Here is a 9,407-nt window from a genome sequence, read left to right as displayed (position 1 = left end):
GGTCAGTGTGTGTAGAAGCAATCCCCACGACCAAATGCTCAGGCATTTTCTTCACAAGAATAAAAAGGTTTCTTTTAGGCTTGAGTTTAAAAATGTGCAATAACTGTTGTAAATGAAAGAAAAAATATCCCAGCTACTCCTACTTTTTGGAAATGAACACATTAAAATGGCTTTAAAATAGTTTTGCAACACTGTTGCACAACTCTCAGTTAAACCTGAAATTCTACAATTCTAATCACATCACCAGTGCTTTCAAACCCACTGTGGTGGTGCGCAGCGGCCAAATTACAAAATTATATTCCATCACCAAATGCCTGTGAACCTTACAGTTACACCATGATTTGTTGCCATTTACAGAAGAGCTGATTTTACATCTAAAAACATGCAGTAGACATTTATATCTTAAATAATTTCAAATGAAATATTCTTCAAAATGCTCCTTGGGAGCAACAACTGTACATGAGTAATACATAACTACAGGATCAAATGAGGTATATGCATTCTCGTCTTACTTTCCAAGGTAAGGATGCAACCAACCACCTAAAACAAACAAAAACAAAACCCCCAAAACAACAACCACAACAAAAAAAGTTAATTCGCCATTGGAAAATAAAATGTGAAATATGAGTACATCAACCAAAACAAAGTGACAGTTACTTCCATTATCATCTGACAGGGATCAATAAAGACGACACAGGTTGCAAAATGGAAGTGGAATTGATTTCCAATAGTAAAACGTAAATCTTCTGTTTTAAAGAGTAATGCAGTAGAGCGTGCACAACTGTCTGACCCTGCCTCTTTCTCTGGACACTGCTACTCCTGAGGCTAAAATTCCTAGTGTTTGCTGGACACTTTGCTATCATATAAGAACTTTTGCAGAGCATGCGCTGTGTGTGACTCAACAGCATCAAAGTGAAGCTGAAATGTTCTTTCCAGAGTGTTGGGATAATATGACTGTACAGTGATTTAGATGGTTGCTCTTTTTAACTCCCCCAAAGATCAAAGATTGGTGTAAAAGCTGATTTGGAACTCGAAGGATTACCTTCATCTGAAAACACACAGTGAAGTTCCCAAACATCATCATTATATCATCATCATTTGGTGATTTTAAAATGGTCTTTGCTTTGTATTCTTCTGAAACAAGCTGTCACAGTGCCCTTGCGTGCTTTTCAAAGGAGACTGACCTCATGACTCTAAATATGTTGTAACTGTACACATGACGTGTGTCCTTTAAGATAAGCATGCTCAGAATAACTCCCTGTCTGGGAAACTAGGTTTAAGAAAAGCATGTCTGTCTGCTGCCTTTTTCAACTACACCTCTAACACTCTCAGAGTCTCAGCTTGGCAAGTTGGAACACACTGCGGACAGAGCTTGGAAGAATTCGCTTTTCCTCAGTGGTCCAGAGATGGTGTTTAATCCAGAGCAACCTCTGATACGATGGGTAGCATGAAGGTTGTGGCTTTCTTTGATTCCTTCATCTTGTCCAGGCCGAAGAGGAGGTCCAGCTGAGTGACTGGTCGCAACCGCTCCTCATCCACAGGTCTGGAGCCAAGGACACAAGAGATCAGAGGTCAGGCACAGAGGCCTAATAGCAGGTTTATACTTCTATACTGCACACAGCGTACGACATGTACTAGAGTCACAGGAGAAATTTTATGGATTTCCACATGAATATGACCTAAAGCATCAGATTTCCACACTAAATCCTAAAAGTAGAAAATTGATCTCTCACATTGGCACCATCAGGGAAAACCCAGCAACAATGGTGTGCATGGCAGGGCTGCAAAGAGAACATTGCTGCCCGTCAGCAGTTTGCTAAAGATCACACAGACATGCCAGAAGGCTTTTGGAACAATGTTTTGTTGACAGATGAGCCCAAAATAGCATCTTTTGGGGCTCAAATAAAAAACCCATCTCTTCTGTCAGAAGAGAGGAAAACACTGCATTCCAACATAATAACCTAATTCCATCTGTGCACTGCATAATCATAATCATCCTGTCATGGTTTGTGTCTGTTTTGCAGCATCTGGGCCATGATGGAGCAACACATTTTGAATTTCAATGTCAGATTGTAATGGAAAATGTCAGGACATCTGTCTGAGGTCTGAAGAAAAAGTGGGCCGCGCAGTACGTCACCAACTCTTAGCACGAATGTACTTCAACCACAGACTGGTGAAAGAAGTATAACGTTTTGGGACGGCCCGAATCCAACTGCATTCAACTTAAAAGACGTGGAAGGCGTCTGAGCAGCTGTGAGAAAACCTCAACCCCGAGATGAAGCTATTTTGGGCGTTTGAATCGGTTCAATTTCCTCCAAGTGGAAGTGCAGGACTGACCGACCGTTACCAGAAATGGTTTGCTGCAGCTATTTTGAAGAATGGCGTCACACCAAATACTGAAAGCATGCATACTTTCACCCCTCACAGATCTGCAACAGTGGATCATTTTCCTTAATAAATACAAAAATAATTTGAAATGTGTTATGTTTTTCTAATTTTGTGACTTTTGTTCAAATCTCATGTTTTAGGTCATGGAAAATTCCAAAGGTTTCACAAACGAAATGTAGACACTTACATATGCTCTCTTTGCTATAAAATAAAAAATAACTATAAAATGTTTTTGTTTGGTTTTTTTACAATACACACAGCTCAGTTTGAGCTGAAGTGGGCTCCTTCCTGTCAGTGTAAAGACGTTTACCTGCACCTTTATTCCCAGAGATATCTTTATAAAGGGAAAAAAGAAAAAACCTAAACCCCAGTTTAACAGTATAGCTCTGTTTTTCTACATAATACAGAAACACTGCTGCTGAAGGTTAATGAAAGAGCACAACTCTTTGGGCTTAAACTGTATGAAATACATGTGTAAAATCACACTAAAATTCCTGATAGCTTTAATTATGAAGCAGAAAGTTTTTGTTAATTTACAGAAAATTCCCTTTTATTATTATTTATTTATATATTTATACTGTGGATCCAGTGTAAGCCCCCCACTCCCATCTAAATTCAATTAAAATTCAATTTAAAGTCCAAAATGTATGCTCTCCTTTACATTTCCCAAAGCCTTCCAGTGGGCTGGATTCTGCACCCCAAGGCCTGATGTTTCACTCTCTTGTTTCACAAAATCTGTCACTGATTGTAAAAGATTTATCTTACAGGATGCAAACTGTCTGAATGAGATAAGATATAAACTTCTGTTGCAAACACACTGCATACTCCACGTACTAAGAATTAATGTGCACACTGAAACTGGAAGACCCCTACCATCCTGTGTGAAATATGTGATTTCACTATCGCAATGATTACCGAGAACTACAGTGATTTAGTTCAGAGCCTTCACTTCACCATCACCTTCAGATTCTTTTTCCTTGGTTTTATAATTGGAAAGAGCCTATCCATGAATGCTTTTGAGTTCTCAACACTTAAAAGTTAAAAATACTCTTTCAGCAACAATGGCTTGCACCAACAGTGGTTTCAGTAGTCGCTTAGCAACAGCTGAACAAAGGCTTACCCAGATCAGACATTTTCACAAATCTTTTCTATAAGTCTTTTATATATGCTCAGATAATAAAAACCAGTCATCCATTTCTAACAGTGCCTAGTTTAATAACAGTACTGTGCGATGCTGACAGTTGTGTATGTAAGGAATCAGGATGTAATCATTTTAATTAAGATCATCCTTCCTTTTATGTCGTATTATAATCACTACTATTGAGCGGTCTTGAAGTGTGAATATCTGTGAAGAAAACTGGATGTAATGGTATAGTTGTGGGAATATGAAGTTGAATGTGAGGCTGTGTACCAGTACAAATATCACTTAATGTAATATGTGCTTTAAAAACAAACAAACAGCCTGGTCTAGTCACAAACTGTCACTGAAGCTCAGTGAACACAAGTGCTATGAAATCTTGTGGGTGTCTGAATATGAGTCATACCTTTCCTCCTCCTGGCAGTCCTGCAGCTGCTGAGCGATCTGCCTCATCTGCTCCTTGCGGACATAGTCCCGTACTCGGTACATGGCAGCGTCGCGGCAGAGCTCCCGGAGGTCACTCCCAGAGTAGCCTTCTGTCTTCTCAGCAATCTCCTTCAGATTTATTGCGTTGCTCAGCTGAGCAGAAAAGACGTCAAGCAATGTGAGATGATTATACAGAATTGAGCTGTCACTAATCTTTGAACTGTGCTTGTTGCTGCCAATCAAATGCCAACTAATCATGGGTGATCTGATTCATTGTAACGTGAAGTGACAGTGGAAATACAGGTGTGAAATGAGTCTATGATAATGGAACAAGATAACAGCAGAGCTGAACAATTTCTTCTGCTGTTGATAAAGATAAAAAGAAACCATCTTACGTTTTCTCCTGCCAAGATGAGTCTCAGGATGTCTTCTCTCTGCCTTGTGTTCTGCAAAGGAGAGGACAGTCGTTCATATTAGGAAAGTAAATTGCTGTCTAGCCTATCATCATACATCTCCTGCATAAATTCAGGAATGCTTGCATGTGCCTCCTCTGCTGTTCTCCAACTTTGAAAAGTGTTCATCGGATCCATTTCAAACCTGGCAGAGGTACAGCTGGAAAGCCGAGTAAGTGTAGTGTTGAGTTTGAGGTCTCTAAGATGAGGGGTGAACTCATTTTCAGGGATTTTTTTTGGTTATCAGAAGCCAGTGAATCCCTAGTGGATATTACATGCGCTGGTTTTTTAGGTACTACCCCTCAGGCTCCTAGTAGATTCTCCTATGGTGTTCACAAGATTATCAGAAAGCTTGGCCTCTGGTCTTGATCTTGAGGTCACTGAAATTCAAACTTGTCTGAGATTTGTAGTAGATGGACCTAAAGTTTGAATTTCAAAATCCTACGTTGCCTTATTCAGAAATTATTGCACTCACAAACTTGGGTGTCCACCCTGCCTGCTTACCTGTTGGGGTGACAATAATCCCCTATCAGCCTTTTATGGTTGAGGGGTAAAAACTGTCAGTGACCAGAAATATATGGACACAACTGTAGACAGAATAAAGCCTCCTTGTGTATTTGCACACATCTTACCGGCAAGCCGATATGAAAAGTTGTGGGCATCCTGCGGAGAATGGCTGGATCCAGGTCCTGCGGCCTGTTCGTGGCTCCCATCACCATAACCTAAATTTTGAGAATCACAGTTTTAATACATTATTTCACAGGAACTACCTGCTGCATTGCAATGTTTTCTGGCAATTGCATTACAGTATAAGAAAGCATTCTGGTTGTGTTACCTGGGTGGTTGATGAGGTGTCCAGGCCATCCCATAGGCTCATGAACTGGGCTTTCATCATGGCTGTGGCCTCGTGGTCCATGCTGGAGCGATTCCTTAGAAATGATTCTAACATGCAGCACATAGAAAACATTTACACAAGACTAATCTTGCTAACTTGGCCAGCTCTGCAGCAGTGACTATGACACAGTATGTGGGGCCAATGAGTGCCTAGGACTCGGCTAACGTATTTATATTGAACTCATATAATTTAAAGACAAGATTAACAAAAAGGCAAGATACATTTTAGATTCTGTTTAAATTACAGCTATTGTGGGCACTGCAATATCGATCACAAGGTCAAATCCACTTAGAAACCATGGAAAGAATGTAATGCAAATTAAACAATATCTGTCATATCTGAATGAATGAAAATGAAGCTAGCTCACATCCACTAGTGCAATAAACTAACATTCTACACTTTTGACATGCGTCCTGCAAATGAAGCTTACCAATCTCATCGATGAAGATAATACAAGGCTGAATTTTGACAGCTAACGAGAAGACTGCCGCAGTCAGCTTTTGTGACTCGCCGTACCACATGTCAGTCAGCGTGGAGGCCTGAAGGTTGATAAACCTGCATCCCGACGCTCTGGCAGTTGCCTTGGCAATCATAGTCTTACCGCAGCCCGGAGGACCGAATAATAAAACACCTGAGAGGACGAAAAGTAAAGAATTAAAATACAGTGATTCTCATCACATCTTGTAATATCTGAACAAAAACAAAACAGATTTTTACTCTCACTTCTGCAGTTTATAGACTTTGTAATTTTAACCTGACTCGTTTTAACCTTCACTGGCAACTGCACTGACATTTGCAACACGTGTATCAAATCTGGCTCGATCTCGTCCCAGAAGCATTTTTTTCCTTTTGGTTTGTTTTAAATGATGCGATACAAACAAAGCCTGAAGTCTAGAGACTGAACTTGATTCCCAAAGCAGCTCATTTTGGAGGTTGACTCATCCTGAAGCTATGTGTAAAGACTATCCACAGAAAGCAAAACATTCCTCTTAGTGATCTTTCACTGTCACGCTGCCAAGTGGATAAATCCTGCTTTTTTTGGCAGATTAAAATCGCAGTGCTATTCACTGGGTAGATATTTTGACAGTGATTAGGCAGAGGATGGCAAAAATACAAACTTAGAAAATTATAACCACAGTTTCAGAAGGTAATTTCATGTTAGCTAGTTTTTGATGCAAATCCACATTAATGTTCATGATGGGGAAAAAGGACATTTAAAATCTAACAGTAACTTTGTTCTCAGTCTTACAGAGCTACAGATTCTGATTTTTCACGATGAATTCAAGGGTAATTTGAAGGTTTTTAAACTTGAGTTCATGATCCTGAACATGCACAAATCTTCACTGGGCAACTGACTAATCTCAACTTAACACAGCTCACTAGAAACAAAGTAAAATACACAAAGAACAAGGTTATAGAAAGCTAGACTGCATTTACAGTAAGATTTCTGAATGACTAGAAAAACCAAATCCCATTCACACAATAGCTCAGTCACACCAGAGTAGAAATGGGATGGCAACCTCCTTGCAACTAAGAAAGCTTGGTGTTTGCTTAATGACTACAGTGATTTTTTTAGCATTTGGGGATCAATTGCAAGTACTTACAGTGACTGCTCTTGATTGCAAGGCTTTGCTCAGGTCGCTTGGTGGCCGATTTCCAAATAATCGCAGTCTGACTGCAATCACTCTCCGAAAGATTGGCAGAAATGTGCAAATAACTGTGTTTTCATTTAGGCTATAAAACTAGATAGACTGCCAATAATTTGAAACCAGTCTTCACTGATGAACTCAACTTGTCTGAGATGTGTCTCTCTGCATTAGGGGGTTTTGACTCAACTGCTTGCCAAATTGTCATTTTCTTCAACTCACACAGCAAAACTGAAAACTCAGAGTAAAAATCCATTATACTTTGGAAAATATCAATCCTCCACAGAGAGTTAAATTTGGTTTTACCTGAAAACAAAAATATAGCTCTATGGGCTCTTTTATTAGTGACTGTCAGTCCTCTGGCTACAGCAAAACTGAATGTCAGGAGGTGGAGCTCGACTCTGTTAGTTAGCATTAACCAATGAATTACATAATGAACTAGCTTTCCACTCCCAAAAACTAATTTAAAAATGTATCTAATTTTAACTGTTTCAACCTTGTTATATTTTATCTCTGTATGTCAAATTTGAACCTTCTATGTTCCTTAAAGGGAACATGAAGATTAAATGTCTCTGCAGCTGGATCACAGACACTACTACAGTAGCACTGTATGACACAGTTAAAAATAAGCCTTATTTATCTTATACAGAATCTTGGTGCAGCCCCTCAGTTCATCCTTTGTCAGCACTTATAGCAGTATTTAGAGAAGTCTGAAGGAATGCTTGCATGTACACTGTCCTTATCGTCAACATGAGAGGAAATAAAAAAAAGCATAAGAGTTCCTGTTTAAAGAGTCAGCGTAAAATCTGATCAGTTCCAGATTAGATTAGATTTCATGCTGTGGTACCTTTGGGGGGCTGAAATAGTTTGGAATTCGCCATAAGGTGTCTCTTCTGAAAGGGCAGGATGACTGTATCTTGAAGCTCATTGATAACTTCATCCAGACCTGCAATATCTCTCCAGGATACCTGCAGGAAGGTGAAGTTATTCATAAATCTCTGAGCAACATAAAAAAGACTGATGATTACAACCGTTACCTTCATAGTTTGTGGATCAACTAGATGAGATGCAATGTTCATCTCATATTCTGTAAGTCTGACCCCCTCAACACCAATCCTCTTCATCAGCTGCTCTGCCTGAGGGGTCAAGAAACACTTCTTAGCTGAAGACACAAAACGATAACAGACATTGTGCACAATCTTTCTTTTTATCTCAAAGCATCTTTACATCATGCTTTGAATGTACAAGAACAGATAGTGCTTGCTGCATTGTGAGCCAGGAAAAACGCCTGACCTTGGCAGCATTTCTGGAACACTGTTCAATAACAGCATCAACCTTGAGCTTACGGTATTTTACAGATTGCGTGTTTATAATGTGTGCTGATGCATGACATACCCTCTTCTTGGCTTGGTTTTTCTGTTTGGAGGTAGGATCCATTGCATCTAAGACCCATTTGATGCTGTAGTACGTGGCGGCACCAAAGACGGTCAACCTGAACAACATGCCAACCACTTCATTCCTAGACAACGGCCGCATCAGGGCCTCCCTGGGCAGATCTTTCAGCAGCATCTCTGATGGCTGATGTCAATCCATTGGCTGGATAACGAGGTGGAAATATACAAACGAAGTTATTACAACCACATAAGGTCAATTACAGCTCTCGCCTTTTATAAGGCTAAACAAGCTCTCACTTGTATTAGGTTTATGATGCCTAAGCTAGGACTGCGGGTCATGTTTATGCAAACGCAATGTCGCTATTTCAGTAAATAAATTACATTCGTGGTTCACATTTTTATTGGAATAAATGAACTCAATTCGCAGGTTAGCTTCTCCGGGGAAGCTAAAGCTAACAGGCTAGAGCTTCAACTTGAAAGCAGCAAACTGTGTTTGTAACATCGTGAAATTTTGACCTCACGCGAAATAAAACGTCTCACCCTTGCTACGTGTGCTGCTACGCTTAAACGTAACCTCTACTATGATATAAAAGACAAAATAGTGACACTTACAAAACGGGAACGTAACGAAAATGTATTTACTGTGCAACAACCTTTGACGTCCGGGTAGGAACAAACACTTTAGTTCCAGAAAGCACGATGAGGAGTTCACAGAGTTAGCCACTGGATGGCAGAACGTCCACACAGTTATTTCACGCATCAGTAGCATGGACAGCATTTACAGTGCTGCAGAAATAGTAGTTCTTATTACTCCCCAAGGGAAAGGTAAGAGCCTTGAAATAACATTTATAGTTTTGGCAAGTCAGTTGTGGACATGTTGATTGAACTGAGTAAAAGCTTACATTTATAAAAGGAATAGCTTTACATATATTTTGTACAAAAATGTCAGCAGCATCATGGAATACTGTAGCTAACATAATTTATAATAACCAATCACATAATCTCTATTTTTTTCACGATTTTAAAATGATTTTCTTTGTTTTTTTATGTTTTAAAGTCAAAGGCTCT

At 39.6% G+C, this 9,407-nt stretch overlaps 1 protein-coding gene across 4 annotated transcripts; it reads right to left on the bottom strand.

The window, feature by feature from the left end:
- Positions 1–574: 574 nt before the first annotated feature.
- On the bottom strand, positions 575–9,062 carry atad1a (ATPase family AAA domain containing 1a). 4 transcript variants are annotated; one of them, XM_026188047.1, is made up of 10 exons: positions 8,952–9,062; positions 8,341–8,541; positions 7,983–8,081; positions 7,793–7,913; positions 5,730–5,930; positions 5,240–5,346; positions 5,037–5,126; positions 4,348–4,398; positions 3,933–4,105; positions 575–1,543 (listed from the first exon to the last, which is right to left on the bottom strand). In XM_026188047.1, exons 2-10 carry the CDS (start codon positions 8,512–8,514, stop codon positions 1,414–1,416), a joined length of 1,146 nt encoding a protein of 381 aa, XP_026043832.1. In that variant the 5' UTR covers positions 8,515–8,541; positions 8,952–9,062; the 3' UTR covers positions 575–1,413. The 4 variants fall into 4 exon arrangements, with proteins under 4 accessions (XP_026043832.1, XP_026043835.1, XP_026043833.1 ...); XM_026188050.1 differs by having other exon boundaries at positions 8,993–9,056; XM_026188048.1 differs by having other exon boundaries at positions 8,982–9,052.
- Positions 9,063–9,407: the final 345 nt, after the last annotated feature.

Source organism: Astatotilapia calliptera, chromosome 12 (genome assembly GCF_900246225.1).
Source record: "Astatotilapia calliptera chromosome 12, fAstCal1.2, whole genome shotgun sequence".
Classification (NCBI taxonomy): domain Eukaryota; kingdom Metazoa; phylum Chordata; class Actinopteri; order Cichliformes; family Cichlidae; genus Astatotilapia; species Astatotilapia calliptera.
The sequence above is the reverse complement of the archived record's forward strand: the minus strand, read 5'-3'. Positions and strand labels throughout refer to the sequence as shown.